Source organism: Fusarium fujikuroi, chromosome FFUJ_chr05 (genome assembly GCF_900079805.1).
Source record: "Fusarium fujikuroi IMI 58289 draft genome, chromosome FFUJ_chr05".
Lineage (NCBI taxonomy): Eukaryota > Fungi > Ascomycota > Sordariomycetes > Hypocreales > Nectriaceae > Fusarium > Fusarium fujikuroi.
Window position 1 is genome coordinate 3456324 of NC_036626.1, and position 17565 is coordinate 3473888.

General features: G+C 49.0%; 4 protein-coding genes; 2 read left to right on the forward strand and 2 right to left on the reverse strand.

Moving 5' to 3' along the window:
• Positions 1 to 409: 409 nt before the first annotated feature.
• On the reverse strand, positions 410 to 2381 carry FFUJ_07832 (related to maltose permease (MalP); the record flags this gene model as incomplete). XM_023578130.1 has 4 exons in its annotated part: positions 410 to 1320; positions 1370 to 1618; positions 1669 to 1982; positions 2035 to 2381. The coding sequence occupies 4 exons, from the start codon at positions 2379 to 2381 to the stop codon at positions 410 to 412; spliced, it is 1821 nt and encodes a 606-aa protein (XP_023431460.1).
• A 1725-nt stretch (positions 2382 to 4106) lies between these two features.
• Positions 4107 to 5084, forward strand: FFUJ_07833 (uncharacterized protein; the record flags this gene model as incomplete). XM_023578131.1 has 2 exons in its annotated part: positions 4107 to 4303; positions 4466 to 5084. 2 exons carry the CDS (start codon positions 4107 to 4109, stop codon positions 5082 to 5084), a joined length of 816 nt encoding a protein of 271 aa, XP_023431350.1.
• Positions 5085 to 6353: 1269 nt separating this feature from the next.
• FFUJ_07834 (uncharacterized protein) lies at positions 6354 to 6661 on the forward strand (the record flags this gene model as incomplete). XM_023578132.1 has 2 exons in its annotated part: positions 6354 to 6403; positions 6454 to 6661. The coding sequence occupies 2 exons, from the start codon at positions 6354 to 6356 to the stop codon at positions 6659 to 6661; spliced, it is 258 nt and encodes an 85-aa protein (XP_023431351.1).
• Positions 6662 to 7233: 572 nt separating this feature from the next.
• Positions 7234 to 16362, reverse strand: FFUJ_07835 (related to FMP27 Found in Mitochondrial Proteome; the record flags this gene model as incomplete). Its single annotated transcript, XM_023578133.1, has 1 exon — positions 7234 to 16362. One exon carries the CDS (start codon positions 16360 to 16362, stop codon positions 7234 to 7236), a length of 9129 nt encoding a protein of 3042 aa, XP_023431352.1.
• Positions 16363 to 17565: the final 1203 nt, after the last annotated feature.

The following is a 17565-nucleotide window of genomic DNA, read 5'->3' on the forward strand; positions in this document are numbered from 1 at the left end:
CTCATACGAATGAGGTCCAAGCCCTGACTCACGACAGCCAGTAGAGAGATGGTCTAAGGGATTGCATTGTAAATGCTGCTTAGAGGGGGTAATGCCGTGACTTAGTGATCGGCTGTGATTTAAGATGAATGCGCAGTGTCGTATGTTCGCCCCGTCAAATGACCAAGCCCCTGAAACAGGTTATTCTCAGCAAGTAAATCAGGTAAGGTGTCACCGAATAACTGCAGTATATGTTATGAAGACATCATAGGTAGCGTTGAAAGCCCGATAATGGTATCAGGAAATGTATTCTTCCTCCGAGTTGTGTCTGAAGTCTAGGTAGCCGCATGCAATACACCACGATAACTTGACTGAACAATCACGTAGCTGGAACATGGTGAACGCCAGATGAACATCATTAAAATCATTATTATGAATATGCTAACCAGCCATGCCAGTTCGTCAATCGCTCCGCCCTCGTCATGGACAGATACGCACTGTCCTCAAGCCTATCCTGAAGCTCCTTGAACTTTGGCGTGGGTGCTTTTCTCTCAAACAAGATATCTAATTCGAGGTATGTCAAGTTTCTCGTCTCGGGTAATCTGATATAACACCATATCAGACAGAAGAAGCTCGTTCCTGCGTAGAGGAAACATGACGCGCCGCCAATGTTCCAAGCAGATGGGTTGAGCATCTTGGGCATGATGATGTTATTGAATATTAAACAGAGGTTATATGTAACCCGTGCGAGAGCAACGGTTTTGACTCGCAGTCGGGTGGAAGGTATTTCGGCTACCACGATATAACAAACGGGGCCGATGGTCATGTCGTAAATAAAAGTCATGGCGATGATCAAACCGCCCAAGGTCCAGTTCGCACCAGTGCGATCGCTCAGCACCACCCATACCACGCCGCCAGCGGTCAACAAGCAGATGGGTGTGAGCAATCCGTATATGTATAGTTTCCGACGACCCACGAAGGGGAGTAGGATCCAGGCAATGATGCCGCCGATGATGCCAACGCCATAGCAGGCGGTTGAGAGGTTGAAGGATATGGAGGCGCTGAAACCAGCCTGTTCGAAGAAATAAGGTGCATAAGATGTGAGTGACCAGCCGCTGAATGCTTGGCAGACCCAGGCAATACATGAAATCTCTGTTCGTCGACGATTGACTCCTTTGAAGAGATCTCGATAGCTGGCTCCTCCGTAGTTGGAGTCCTTCTCCATCTTGTTGGTGTGCTTCATTAGTGAGATAGTATCCTCTATATCAGTACTATTCTTGTTAGTAAGACGAGTCAGAGATTTTCTCGCCTCGTCCGTTCGTTCATGGCGTATTAGCCACCCTGTTTGCCATGTTAGTTGCATTGTGATTAGCAGGGCGAGTTCTCTTACAAGGGCTGTCGGGCGCGAACCAAACGCCGAACAACAACGGTATCGCCCACGCCCATTGAAGCGCAAAGGGAAGTCTATAAGACCATTGAGAGGTTTCATGAACGAGAGACCGGAGGATGCCGGTGCCGATGACTTGTCCGACCAGCCAGCACATGTTGATGCTGCTGAGGACAAACGGTCGCAAAGCATTTGGCACGACTTCAGCTGAATAAGTCGCAGCAAGAATTTCGATGACACCCCATGACAGCCCTGAAGATACGGTCAGTCTTTTTCGTACGACTAGGGGGTTGTGAACATACCAGAGAGAGCTTGTGAGGTTAATAGGACGCCGATACTGTCGGCGAAAAAGGCAGGAAACACAGCGATACACATCCAAAACAAACTGGCAAGCATCATCTTTCGGTACCCAATAAGATCCGTGATGTAGCCGTGTGCCAAAAGTCCAATGATTTCACATGCAATTGCGGCGTTCTGCAGACCCATCTGCCATGACGGCGAGATCTCGTACATCTGATCTTCAGCTGGGGTGTCCTTTGGTAGAATTGGCTCTCCATATTTCTCTCTGAATGCGGGAAAAGCAAAGAGGCCAGTAACAAGTGACTTGTCATAAGCTCTGAGAATGTTTTAGCTGTGCAGTCTGAATATGATATGATTCTAGGACTTACTCCATGACCACTGTCAGGAAGAGCAATAACGACCATCCCACTGCCTTTGGGTACTGCCGACAGCATGAAAAGAAGGTGGCTTCTTTCTCTTCTGCGAAACCGCGATAGACTCGCCTCGTTGTTGAATCAGAGGCATGAGAATGCGGTAGCCATAGTGAATTGGTGAGGTCGTTTGGTAGAGATTCCAGCTCGGGCTCGCTGCTCCTGGGCGAACCTGTCGCGAACTCTGGCAACTCTGGCAGAGGAATGGGGCGTGCATCAGTGGGGATGGGTATAGCTTCGCTGGAAGGGCCCATCTTTGAGTTGGTGCTGGTGGATGGTGTTGAATTCCACCAGTGTAGTCTCATGTCGAATTACGCGGGTTTCCAAGGTCGTAAGCGAGTGAGACCATGGCTCCCTCTCTCTGTCTCTCGCTCTTTTGATGTCCGGGGTGGGTTATTGACGATTCCCCAGATGTTTCATGGTTGTAGTTTTGTTTTGTTGATGGAGAGAGTTTCAGTCTCCAGATCCATCCAAGAGAAAGAGAGAACTCAAAGTTGGAACGAACGAACATTGGCATTGGTTGCATTGTGGGGGCAGCAGATCGATTGGTCAATGGCGATGTAGAGAAGAATCAGCTAGAGGCGAAGATGAGAGCTAAACCTGGTGACCAAACACGTCACTTTTGTGCTTGGGGTTCCTGTTCGGGCCGTGGGCCACGGAGTTTGGTGGATATTCAATGGTAATAGTTTGTATAGACTACTGGGGCTGGGTGGGCTGAATAATTGCCCATGGGGGACGGTTTAGAGTCTTTTTATTTATTTTTACAGCAGAGGCCCTGTAAACAGGTACGCGATCATACCCAGCCAATGAGAGCTGAAGGTTACATTGTCCCATTCAGGATAGTAGTCCATATAATAAACACTTCTTTTCTCTTCAACTCAGTAAATCCCTTGATTAGCAACCCAGGCTCCCCCATCTTATGATTCTCAACCAGGTTCAAGTAAGCTCCAATGTGGAACTGTAAAGAATTTCAACCCACCAACATTCGCGCAAAAATCTGGAGTCGGTCCGATCCCCTTACTCTACCTCGGTCTAGGTTCCCCAATAATTAAATGTTTGGCATCTAATAAAAAGTCTGGCGTGACGGCGGCAACGTTGCCTGTAGAAGTTTAGAGTTTCAGCAGAGTTCTTATAAGCCAAGCCACGAGGGGAAAACCTGAGGGAGAAGATTGGTGTTTCTTGCGAGAACTCCAATCGTACAGTCAGCTCGTGTATGGTCTAATAGTCGTAGTTCTGAGTAACATGCTTCTTTGTACCACCACAATGTGTTGATAATCATTATTAGTCTGTGACAGCTGCCATATTCCTCTCTCGTTGATGTGAGTGGTTTCTATTTGGGTTTGACTCGGTTTAAGCTTATCAACCATGTTTTGTAGCAACTGACTACAGCCCGCTTATCTATCGCCGATCATCCGCCATTGAACCATTGGATGCTTCCAAGTATGGATGACATCTACTAACATGCCAGGCGACATGAATAGATGTCTTGTGTAGCTTCAAGATATTTGCGATCATTGCGAAGAGTGACTTTGCAATAATGGAACTTAGCTACCTATGCACAGCTTGTTTCCTCTGCGCCACATGCTGGCTGTAGGCGGGGTCACGTGCCAAACTGTTGAATTCTCATCAATGGAACTCAACACCAAAGCACTCTGTGTGCTGTCCCGAGCCTTAACGAATCACAGTCCATCAACCTTTAGCGGGAAAGTAACGCGGCATTCAAAGACATACTCATGTTCGAGGTCTATGCGAGGCGGTGGGCCTTGCCGAGCATGCTATCGCTAGCTCGGAATCACGCGATAAGGAGCTATTCAGTGAGGCCATCATCATCAAAACCACCACAATCAAAGCCTTCATCAGAAGCGAAACCACCACAACCCACAAGGTTCACGTTTGTCCCAGAATCAGAGTGGAGACCACTAAGAGACCCGATACACAATTCACAGAAAGACAAGGCAGAAAGATCACGGAGGGGAAAATGGGTTCCCAAGAGACCACCAATATCAAAACAGGGACCGGAACCATCAGAAATGCACCTAAAACAGGACAAACCAGAGTGGGATCAACGGTTTTTGATTGCAAACCTGGAACAGGAAGAGGCTGAGTACAAGGCCAGACGAACTAGCATGACTTGGAAAGATAGACAGAAGGCATTGGCTGATATGATGGGATGGTCACTCGAGATGCCTTATTCAAGAGAGTTGTACCATGCGCCTCAGGATTTCAGGTTGGTCAGGAGGCGCAGAGCAATTGAGCTGATTCGGATGGTATTCGGCTATCAGCTCAGTCCACGCTTGAAAAGAGAGATAGCAGACAGGCTACCATACCGACTTCGGGGCAGTAATATGCGAGACGTCAGACTCATCTGTCTTGACACTGACAAATTTAGGAACCTGTCCGAGAGACAGAAGGGAGCCAAGTCGTTCCATCTCGGTGTGGCTATTCTGGACACCAGGGATCTTCGAGACGTCATCCAGAATGGCTTCAAACTTGATAATCCATCAGACCTCATTCGAACTTATCAGTTTGCCGTCCAGGACCGCGTGCCCAAAGTGGACCGTTTCTGTTTCGGTGACACAGAGGCCATATCTCGAGAGGACTTGAAGCGCAGATTCGTTGAGTGGCAGAAAGGAAGAGATGTGATCGGCGTTGCATACACGCTTCACAACGACCTGGCCCTCTTGAAAGAATTCGAGATCATCCTGACCGCAATCTGCTGGATCGATCTGGCCCTAGCACAATACATTCCACTTCAAAACGCAACTGCACCATCGCTGGCAGTTGTGATGAACAGACTGAGGATCCGCTACGCAGGCAAGCTGCACGAACCGGGAAACGACGCGCATTTCGCCATGAGGACTCTCCTTGGACTCGCAGTTCTGGATTTCTGGCGCGAGTGGACTCATTGGGGAGATGGGCTCGGTGCTATCCCAAGCTGGTACGACCTAGCTACAAAAATAGTTCGGGCTGAAGTCCCATGTCCAGGACGACATGGCTTCACGGATTGAAATTACGTTGGTTGTGACTGCACATCCACATCAAGACCGGCTGGGTATTGTATTAAAGACAGGTCTCACCACAAGCGGCAACACAAGACTCATCAGAAAGCTCACCAAGGAACGGAGAAATGAATATTAATGAGGATGGAGGAAGGTACAAGGGTTGATCGAGATGAGAACCGTGATTGCAACTTGGGCGATATCACTCGTCGTCGTCGCTCATGTGAGCCAGGTAATACTGGCTGACGTGTATGTTAGCAGTAAGAACGTCTTTCGCTCAAGATCATTTCCCAAGACTGGAAGATGATCTGACGAGACCCAAATTATGGCAAAGTCAATTCTGAGCAAAACACCAACTGCAAATCACATACCGTGGATTACAGGTCCACAGAGACAGACAGAATCAGGCTTCCAAGTTGGTTCCCCATCGTCGGGACTGGGCGTTGCATTTTCGTCCTTGTTCGATGTTACCTGGGGTATGGCACCACTGAGCTGGGTTCAGCAGGTTTGCCACTGACAGGAGACAAGGCCAGGCTGAGCCAAAAGCTGTCACCTTGTGTTGGCTGCTGCTGGTGTTCGGTGGACCCCGCCTTGACGTGGTCAGATGTTCAGAGCCTGAAGAGGGAGCATGAGGCCAGGGGTTGATAGAGGTCGACAGTTACTAAAGGCTTCATTCCGGCAAGAGCCGAATTGCATAGACATATTGGCATAGCAGTCATATCCAGTGTCTGTAGTTGTAGTTGTATACTTTAAGATACATACTTATACAGTATTATATATGTCACAGAGCAGTAGGTAGCAGTCTATGCAAGGCTGTTGGTGCTCCACATAACAATTAAAACATCAACAAACTACAAATCATTAACCTGAATAAAAATGATAATAAGGCACATATTATTATTATTGTCATATTGAAAAATACGTTTCACAATGATCATATCCTCTCCATTCCCCAAGTTTCCAAATCTGGAATGCCCTGGGTCCCCGGAATCGCCCGAATAGGTCAGACAGGCCAGGGGCCAGCACCTACAATCATACCACCATCGACCGACTCTCAATTGGCAATTGAGAATCCTGCGGCTCATGATCAACAGCGCAAGAAAAGTTGACAACAATGTAAATTAGTATAAGAGACTTGGTCAAACTCGTCAAAATGGAGTGATTTCTCATCATCATCAATACAGTCCAGTCAAGTCCTGTCTTCTCAGCTCACCATCATCTCAAAAAGTGTCTATATCTTCACTTACACTTACACTTACACCAACACCCCCTTACACAATGGCCGCCATCGCTAGACCTGCGCTCGCTAAGCCTGCCGCTTACCCCAAGTAAGTCCCCATGCATCTCCACCAATATTGGATCCTAACAATTATTAAAGGGCCCTCCCCGTTGTCGTCGCTGTCGGCAGCTTCGCTCTCGTCGCCAGTTACGTGACCTCCCAACTGGCCACCACATCAGCAAAGTTCGATCGCTCTTTTGCAAAGTACAACACCCCTGAGAGTGAAGCCAACCGAGCAAGGACCTTTGACGGCGCCATCGAGAACCCCAGGACAAGTCTGTTCAACATCCTCGGTCGACGACAGTAGATGGTCTTGTTTGTCTACAAAACTTCATCATAAAGGATCCTACAGATCTGCTTCTGCATACGCATATACAATTTCTTCACGTTAAGCGTTCTTTATTACGTCTACAACATCGCCTGGTTATACAGGGCAAAGAGACGGACATAGCATTTGGTGGTTGGATAAACTGGAGGTGGCATATACCATGGAAGTCATTAATTTGATCAATGAATAAACAGTTAAAAACTTGACACAAGATCGACCGTAATAAATGAGCACGATATATCAATTCTTTTGTATTACATATAAAAATTCCCACCAGCCCGTCTTTTGCTGAGGTTGCCCTCGTTTCCATAAAGACTGATCTAGGGCTCACCCCTATCCTGTTCATAGAACAACACTCATTCCATCCAATCGCTCACTATGCTATGATATATGTTCTCCATATTCCTCCTTCATATTGGACGTCAAATATGCAAAAGAATGAAAAATGCCACCTCTAGTCCTACCCAATACGCCTTTTCTTTTACCTAGATTCTATATACTACACCACCCAAATCAATGCCACTAACAAGTGACTTGATATCTCCCTATTTTTACCCCGTTTTCATCCTGTTGGGAGTCCAGCTGAGTCGTGACCCCGTGTGGCTTGAAGACCGCCTAGATCTGCTTTTGGGCCCTGCGGGTGTCAGCTGGTCGTCAACGGCCTCCGAATCATCCTCTGGCTGCGACGGGCTGCTGCTCTCTCTGTTGCCAATACGGGATGTGAGCGCGCTAAGCTTGTCTTTGAGATTGCTTGCGCCGTTCTTCCTTCGTACCCCAGAATCGTGATTGCTCATGCTCGAGGCAGGTCGTTCGATGCCTGTCGGAATTCTTCTGAATCCGGGCCTGTGCTGTTGGGCGACAGGCACTGGAATGCTGCTGTGAGTGCTGGCGCTGTTTACACTGCTAGCATGGGAATTGCTTGGCGTTATTCCAAATGTCTGGCCCTGCTGGCCATACATGCTGTTGCTCATGCTGTGTATGCTGCTTTGTGGACTTGCGGTAGCTGGCCGCAAAAGCTCCGCGCCGTGATGATGCCTGTCGTTACGATGATGATCATCAATGGGGGTTGGCGGCGTCATCATTAGGAAAGCGGGCACATTAGGGCCAGGGGGAGCTTGAGGGCCATGGCCTGTGCCGCCGTTACGATGTGACCTTCGACTCTTGACACTCGAGCTTCGACTGCGTCGTCGCATAGTAGACCCTGGCCGTACACTACTGTGTGTGCTTCCGGCCCGAATACTTCTAGGAGGTGATCGGGAGAAGTCCACAGGAGATGAGCCATATAGACTGGAGTCGTCGCTGTCGTTCAGACTGCCCGGGTAGTGTTGAGAGCCACCTGAAGAGGACGGCGCAATGAGGACTGAACTGTTGGCCAGTACCCGTAGCTTGTCTCGCTGTTCGGCATTGGGTCGATGTTTTGAAAATTTGTTCCCAATAAGTGCACCTGTATGCGAGATCAAGGCCTTCATAACCGCCTTCTTAAGAGCCAGGGCTAGATCCAGATTGGACCATGTCTTATTCTCCCACTCAATGCTGGGCATTCTGAAGACAAAGTCGTGTACATCCTCGATGTTGCGATTGTCTTTGCCACGATAGCTCAGGCAAAGTACCACAGAAGGCATTTTGATTGATGAAAATGTCATGTACTGACTGGCACGGGTCATCATCTTGGTAAGGTCGTCTGACTGCTGCTTCTCGTTGTGATGTTTCTTTCCGAGTCCGAAGCGTGACTTTTTATCGCCGTCCCTTGACTCGCGACCTTCCCTAGAAGAAAGACCTGTGGGAGCACGTACAAGGCCAACTCTTGGACCCATGTTAGACCGGAGAGACTCATGGGATGCCTTCTTAAGCATCGTCTTGGAAGTTCCAGGAGTACGGAAGAGGCGGAAAGAATGACCTTCATTGCCCGTATTGACGCTCAAGGCCTTCCCAGGAGGCGCTTCAGCCTTGGTGTTGGATGTCAAAGTAGGTCTAAGTCGAAGCTCAAGAGAACCTGAGCCTGCTGAGAAAGACGATGAGGATGACTGTCGTGTGTACGAAGGTGTCAGGCCGTTGCCATCTTCGTAATCCTCGTCCTCCTCTCCATCAGCCGTGACCTGCTTCAGCATGAACGGGGAGTCATTCTTGGTGCCGGCCGACTTTTCTCCATTGATACCAGGGAAAATATACTCAAAAAGTCGCTTACCAACTTCTCGCTCTAATTGCACCTTGATTGGGAACAAATTGACCTCGAAGCGGTCCATCACTGGAATGCCTGCTATAGCCTCCAACATGTACCAATACACTCGGATCATCTCCTTGTGCTCACCCTCCTGGGCATGCGGCTTCTCAGGGTCGATGTATGGTGCAATCATCTCAGGGTATGTGGCATCCGGTAACAGGTTGAGGCCAAGGACCTTACCAACACGAATGAGGTTTACATGAGAACCATCGGAGTTGTCTGTGCGGTCATACTCAAGATCCTTGAGCTGCAGCTCCACCAAGGGTTCATTGGAATCTTGCATGAGATGCCAAACAATGTCTCGAATGGTAATGTTCCACTTGAGAAGACCAGTGCTGTCATCCGAATTGACATCATACTTTCTTTGCGACGAGGTAATGGCCTTCATCATGAAGAACAATTCGTCCTCACAAGCTGCCAGATCCTTCTCGAGGTGCATTCTGTCTTGCCAGCCCTTCTTATCGAGATGTTTTGCATAGATCTGGAAATGGTCCTTGATCTCCTCCATCTGCCTGATGCGTTGTTGCAGCTTCTGAACCATAGCCGGAGCACCACTTAAGTCGCTGAAGTCCGAGGCGAGGATGATCTTTTCCAAACGCTCACTACGCGTCTTCTCCATCGGTTCGTTGTACATGAGGAGATCAAGTACAATGACGTATAGTGCATAGTACTGCGATGAATTGCAGAGAGCTCTTGCGGTTGGGAACTCGACCCAAAGATTGTCCATGCGGTTTTCCATATTGACTTGAGAAGCGTTTTCGTTTCCGTCCGTATTCACCTCATCGTTGTACTTCAGGCGCAAGGTATTGAACTTATCATACCGAACCATGGCCGAAGTTTTCTGGACGACGCGCTTGAAACCGAAAGGATCCGCCTGGAAGTCAAAGACCACCTCGATAGGAACCCATGGAGGCCAAGCGGAACCGCTTGGTGCGCCATACTTGCTTCCAACATACATCGACACAAGGCTGGTTTGGAACCACTTGCGATGTGTGACAAAGAATTGGACGCTATCCATATTGACCAAGAACCGGCGCTGAACGAGACCACTGACATTGTCTGAGATTCTCTCCTTCTCCATGACTTCCATAACCTTCAGCTCCATACCCTTAGCAGTTGCAAGCACCACATTCTTTTTGTTCTTGTCGCTCTGGAGTTGAATCTGCGGAGCAATGATTCGAATGTGATAGCTACTTTGGGGAGTGAATTCTTCGGCAATTCCAGTCACCAGATCTTCAATCGATCCATCAACAACACCCTCGGCGTTGGTGCCCCAGGTAGCCGACGTAAACTTGCGACCGTCATTGAGAATGCGTTTAATGCGCTCTTCGATATCCAGAGGTGTTTCGTCATCATGGACGCTAGATGCGCGAGAACTCCTTCTGCCACCTTGGCGACTGTGTGTTGATTTGGCCTTGCCTGGCTTGTTGTTTGACTTGGCTTTGTTCTGCTCCTCGACAATGTCAAGGATAAACTTGATAGCGGGCCGCGAAAGGTAGTAGGTGAAACCACGTCTTTGGCTGTTTTGATGAAGGTATCGAAGGACGATATTTCGCAGGGTGTTGTTCCACTTGAGTTGCAAGTTGTGGATAACAAAGCGATTGTTGAACTCGCTTTCGAACTCACTGGTGGCTGGGATTTCCATGGTCTCATCCTGGAAAGGGATGGAAGACTCGCCTGATTGCTTGCGGCCGTCATTGCTGCTTCTATTGGTACTTGACGGAGCACGAATCTTGGCCTGGTTCAGCATCGACTCAAGGAATTCCTTCTTCTCTTGCAGCACGTCGGTATGTTTCTGGAAAGCCTTGAATTCTTCCACGGCAACTCGATCCTTTGCATCGCATTTGATAACCCTCAACTCCGCTTCGCCCATCTCACGATCATGAGATTCCATTTGCCTACCCAGCTGATCAAGGCGATCCTTAATAAGCTGGCCCTGGATTCGACGGGGATCGTCATCGTGTCTCATCACACAGAAATGTGTGGGTTCGCTTCCAAAAGGACTAGTTCGTGTTGGGTCTCCAGCAATAACACCACCAATATCTGTTTGTCGGAAATATGTCAGGCGAGGGGCGTATGCCAGGGGTAAGATCTTGGTGTCAGGGTGAGGCTCCGTGGGTGTTATCCAGTCAAGCTCGACAAAATCGTCCATATCGATCCAACTGAAGTCATTGTCCGGAATAGTAAACCGAGACAAGTCAGGCTTCTCGTCAGATTCGCTCATCAATGTTGCGATAGATCCTTTCTTAATAGCCTCTGTGGTAGTTCCCTTCAAGCTTGCTGACACTGCTCGAACATCGGCGCTAACGAGGTCGAGCTGGGCTGCATGAATCTTGATACCTGACGTTTTACTGGTGTCGTCACCGTGTTTGCCTTTGCCAAGGGTATTAAACTCTTCTCGGCGTTGATGAAGGTCAAGTGAAAAGCTGTCAAATCGCACCTTCAAACCAGTTGCAGAGACTGCATTTTCAGAATGATCTTCGACATCCTTGTGCTTGTAGATGTGACTGAGGAAAAGTGGCGCGAGCAAAATGTTGTACTTAACGGTTGCAAGATGTCGGCCAAATTTCTTGCTGTTCTTCTCACGGCCAGGGAAGAGACTACCTTGACGAATTGGCAATGACAGCGGCTGTCCGAATAAGCCCCACCAATTGAAGAAGTGGGTGAAGAAACGAGGGGTGAGATGGATAGTGTTGTAGCTTCGGGACGGCTCTGGAGTATCTGACAGCCAGTCACGATCAGCTGGTGCATGGATCGCAATAGAAAGATGGATGTGTCGGCTTCGAAAACCACGCATTGCATCGTATGGAAGACCATTCGCATCAGGTTTCGCGAAGTGCGGATTTTTGAGGACGATGTCATAATGAGGGCGAAACTCAAAGCTTCGCTGGCCGTCCTCAATAGCTCGTTCGAATATGAGGCCAGCCATGACCTTGACCTTGCCTGATAGCTTCATGACAACCTTTTTAAAGCTCGCCTCGGATTTGTAGTTGTCTTCAGGCAGGTAACCTTCAGCATCGTAAAGTCGCCGGGCCTGGTCTCGAACTTCATGGCTATAATCAGGCACTGCGAGGATGTACTCGCCACTTTCGACTGAGATGAATCGTTTGGGGTCGTCGTCGGCGTTTATGTTCCATCTGATATCATTTCGCCAGCACATGAGGAAGCCGGCTCCATTGCCAGTCATTGCATACGGATCGCGTGTACCCTTGAGAGCCAGATGAACATCTCCATCCCCCTTCCAAGACATGTGTATCCTGGAGTGGAAGTTAAGTCGCAGTTTGTCCCAGAAACCGACACGTTCTGATAGATCGAATTGAGGTTTGGTAAACGATTCAATTACCATCATCATGTCCTGGATGGCAGGCTGGTAACAAGGACCCCAGGTGATCCGCGTAGGAAGAGCACTATTGACATCCATGTAAACATCTGAGTAAGACTTGACGGGCCCTATCGTACGCCTGACTTCGATGGCAAAACTGCCTTCATTTGAGGAACCTGGAAGCGAGCTCCTTGGTGGGACAACATTGACTCGAACCCTCCGCGTCGACTCAATACCCCTGAACTCCTCGGCGACGACGAAATTTGCCTTCAATGACACAGCTTGGATTTTTGCAGATTGTCCATATTTCATCGGCGGGATATGCACCAAAGGCAATGGGTAATCTCGTAGCGTCACCTTAGCCTCGCCCATGGCAATACTGAGATGCATTGGCACTAGTAAGCTATACTGCATATCCTTTGGCATCCCTTTACCGATCTTATGAAGGAAGTCTGGAAGATCTTTTATGGGGAATGTAGGCTTGTCGATCATAAAGTGCAAGTCACTGATGACGGCGGCCATGAGCGCTGGTCTTGGGGGTACCTCCAGTAGATTTTCGGAGTCTTCCAGGTCTTCGGGGATTTGGTTGGCACCCCAGAACTGGCCCCGAGACTCTTTCATGCTGTCTTGAGACATCTGGTAAGCGCGATCAATCCGCTTCTTCCAGCTCTGGGCATTGAACATATCCAGATGGCTTCGGGCATAGTGTTCAGTAACCTTTGAAACACCGTTGACACGGAGAGATTCGATGTTGGGGTTGTATCGTGGAATTCTTCCATGTTGGGAGTTTGGTCGTGCATCTCTTCCTTCTTCGAAAGCGTCTGCACTCCGACTTCTGCTGCTTGGTCTATCGCTCATTTCAGGCCGTCCTCTGGGAAAGGTTGATCGAGATCGGAATTTGCTGCTGCCTCTTCTTATCTCCTCTTCGCGAACTCTCTTAAGTTTAACCTTGAAGGCATTTTCTCGAGCAAGTCGCTGTGTTTGTTCAATGAGGCCAGTGCGGTAAATCATGCCTAGTTTCCACTCAAATCCACCATCTTCAAGCTCGAATAAAAAGTTTCGTGTGCGTACTGACACCCTGGGGACCGACTTTGGCCCTTCGGGCTTCTTCTCGAGGATATACTCATTGGTGCCCGTCTTGAAGCGATGGTGGAGCTGCTGAACTGCTTTAATCACATTGACGAAGTTGTCACTCACGCGGCTGACGATGACCTCGTGTGGAACAGCGATACGAACGGCCTCAGTCACAATGTCCACCATTTTCTCGTCAACAACACCCCCATAAGCTGTCTTTCGACGAGATTCTCGGAAATCAAGGCGTCCTGACTTAATGCTGACTAACCTCGCCCAAACGTTGCGCATGCGTGGTGGCTCTGTATAAAGTCGTACAAGCTTTGCTGCAATGTAGGGCGTAGACCATCTCTGGCGGCCTAACTCTAAACCATACATATGTAGCATCATGGCTGGATCGTGAGGCATGTCGGCCTTCAGCTGCACAAGCGCTGCCTTGAAATCGAGAGTAACCAATTCGGGTGTGATAGTGGACGAGCCAGGATCGAAATCAGGAGTTCCTGGCGGTGCCAGTCGGTTGGCGGTAGGAATGATATCAACATAGCTTCCATGTTGTTTCGTTCGCGGAATGTCACGTCCGCTTTGCATGAAAGCTTTGCGTAATGTCATGACAGCAACCCCAATGGCGTAATGCCGATAGAGGGAGTACTTAGCACGGATCGAACGGACACCAACTTGTATATTAAAGGTTGGACCACTGGCATCACTTGCCGCGCTGAGAGAAAGCTCAAGTCTTGGTACACTCAGGAAGGGTTCTGGCTCGAGTGTATCAACGGCATCCATAATCTGTGCCTCGATTCCACTGGCAAAGAGTGTAAGCTTTCGCCCATCACCAATGTTCTGCGGTTTCTTTTTGGGCCGTGGAGAGCTCGAAGGAGGAGTCCACTCCGAGTCGGACTGACTGATAGAACGACTGTTGGCGCGTCTCCTGGAAGCCCGGCGTTGAAGTCCGTCAAGTCGATGGGCACGGTATTCGGTGGAGACAGTATCCCAATGGAGGAATACTCCACGAGTATCATCTGAGATCTCCTCGTCAATGCCTGCGATCTCCACGTTGAAATCCGACGCGTCAAACTGTGCTCTCAATAGCCAGTTGGGCATAGATCGTAAGAAGTTCTGGCCACCCCTGGATCGTGAAACCGTGCCTTTTTCTGGTTCCACATCGATGCGCAACTCCTGAACTATTTGACGAAGTCCATCGATAATCTCGGGTCTGACCATACTGATGGAGGCAGACTGAAGGTTACCAGATACATCAACGTAAACATCTGGTCGAGCGCCTAAGTGTAGTTTCATGTCGAGTGACTCTGTGGTAATCAAGTTAAACCGCTCACCATTATTGGTCTGGTAGTAAAGATCGTGCGATTGAAGTCTGAAGGAGCCATCAAGGGAATAATGCATATCTGCCATAAGGCTATGCGAAGATTCAATGTCGAGTGAGATCGAGGAGATAGAGGAAATGATGAGATCGAAATCATCTGGATCCTCGGCTTTTTGCAAAGGCTGTAGCTTTATACGAACTACAGGTTCGTGCATAGAGAACTTGTAATTCGCTTTGGGCAGTAAGCGCGAGATCAGATGGTGGTTATCATTCTGCGCTCTTGGTGCTCTAGGTTTCGACTTGAATAAGGCGATAAGGAGCGGCAAATGGTGAGGGTCGAGATCTACCGAAGGCGACGTAACGACAGAGTTCGCAAACATGATGTTGGCGTTTCTCTCGTCCACAGTACTGGCCCGCAGAACTTCAACGGTCTTGGAGAGTAGCGTTGTCTTGATCGTCGTCGTGGCCATCGGGACGTATAGAAGGCGTTCAGGTTGACCATGTCCATCATCCAAGCCAACAGATATAGACAGAGCAGCAGCCAATGCCTCGTGCGCAATGGCCTCGGCGGGGAAATACATCCTGTGCGCTGGCGACTTGGAGTCTAGCCTGTGAAGATCTATTCCAACCTCTTTCATAGCTGCGTTCAGCTGGATTGGGGTAGACCCAGGCTTGATAGACTGGACCTTCTTGCTCATACCCAGGAAGCTCACAGCAAATTGAATCTCTTTGATGCCGCGTAGGATAGAGCTGAAAAACTCTTTGGAATCGGAAACTGTCCTCATCAAGTCATCGTTCGTTGTTCCAGGTTCATCGATTTCCTGTGCTACCTTGCCCAAGAAGATATCCACGGGCTCCTCCTCTACCCCGGGAGTTTTGACCTCAGCTCTCCTTTGCTTGAGTCGACTCATGCAAGTTTGCAGATCATCGAATGGAATATGTAGTCGACCCATCTTGATAGCCACGGCAGCTTCGCGCAAGCCATCCATGGACTTGTATAGATGTCCATGAACGTTGATAAACAATTGGTCAAGAACTTCCATGGATTCACTTCCATCAGCAGTGAACAAGACGCTACGCAACGAGACAGTCCATTCCGCTTGTTGGTCCTTGCCATGGCGATCAGCTAGACGGGCGAAAAAGCGTACACGATCGACCATCTTTCGGCGTGTATCGACCGCGAGAGTGAAGCTTCCAACCTGGACATTTCCCACATCCACGATATTCACTGCTGAGTTTGTCGCGACCACGTCGACCAGCTTGAGCCAGCTGATATTCCTATGCAACCGTTTGATCTTTTCTTTGATATTCGTAAGTTTCTTCCATGTTTCGCTGCGGACAACCGTGCTCGTAGCTCGTCGCGGTAGCTGTGGTTGCTGCCGGGCAGTAGTTTTAGAGTCCGGTTTCTTATCCTTCGACGTTTCGGCATCGCTGTCCTCGGGGCCTACGTCGACCTGCTTGTTTCCTTCCAACTCGTTGATATCCAATGTTACGACGAGCTCGCTCAGAACAATACTGAGCCATGTTGGCTGCGCGAAGGTTGGTCGATGAACGTGGAGCCCCAGGCCCCTAATCTCTATCCTACATCCATCTCGAGGTGTATATGCTAGTCGGCGCAAGGAGAAGTAGCCAATTCTTTGAATAGAGATACCGGTAATGATTCGAAAGACAGCTAGGAGGACGAAGGACGATAGATATAAGAGGACTAGACAGCCGAAGACGAAGGTCGGGTTGAGGAGAGCCATGTTGCGAAGGCCCCCACGAGCCTCTCCCACCAAGTCAACTGCGAAGAGACAAGGAATTAGCTACGAGCGGTGTAAGGTGGCGTGGTATCGCAACTTACGTTTCCTGCTTGTGGAAGAGATATCATGCCTTCACTTTGTATGCACCCGATTAATAGGCGGGCTATGCCATCGCCGCGGGCTTTTGACGAATTAGGTGTCGTTATTGCCGGATTTTGAGTTCCTTGCTGGTACTCCCGTGAGGCTTGACCGAACGGCAACGCGTAAGAGGATGCGCTGTGAGTAGAACGTTGAAAGGTTCAAGTATATATCCTCGCGTCCGGGGCAGGGATGGTTGGCGGAGAGCAGAGCGGAAAGTAAATTCAAAGCTGACTTATGTATTTATCGGGATCGACGGAAAGTATATCGAAACGCGATGCTCTAAGGGGATTCGGGGGAGATTTGTGACGTCAAGGGGGTCTGGATCCACGAGGATCGTAGGTTATTAGGAAAAGGAGTGTTACTCTGCTGCAGGAGTACAAGGCAGGGACGGATGCGAAAAACGGCGATTCCCTTGAAATCGTAACTTTTGGCGGGGGATATGCAAAGTTATTAGGTTAAAAGTTAGTAGGTAGGTAAGTTTTGAAAAGAAAGGAACGGCTATGGTCCGAGATACGTAGCGTTGAAGATGGACGGATATTGGATGGCGATGGACTAGATTGGTCGCTTAGACTCATGCGTCCGTCTTTGGACGAACTGCTTACATGGAACCCACGAAGCGATAACGAGTACGTACTGCTACCAACTACTGCATGCACCCAAGCTCAGGTTGGATAGATTCGAGAAGGCCTCCACTCAGAGGACTCCAAGCTGAAGCCACGAGCCTCACTTCGTTAGATCAGTTAGGGCAGAAGCACGGGCCTAGCTCATTAGCAGGGAACAAACGACGTCTGTTAGTAGCTATAGTAGGTAGTAATTAAGACATTTTATTTGTTGATGATCACCAATCTCAACAACTCCGCAGTGTTACGACTGTCGACATTAAAGGAGATATTACTTGATTACCAACTCTCATGAGATATTAAAAATGCATCCATCTCCTTTGCGGCACCGGGTAATGCACCATGCTAAGGATCTCCATACCAGCCTTATCAACAACAACCGTCTGAGCCGATCTTCCGTTTGAACCGCGTGTACTCTGCTGTACCACATACGAGCGTTAGAATT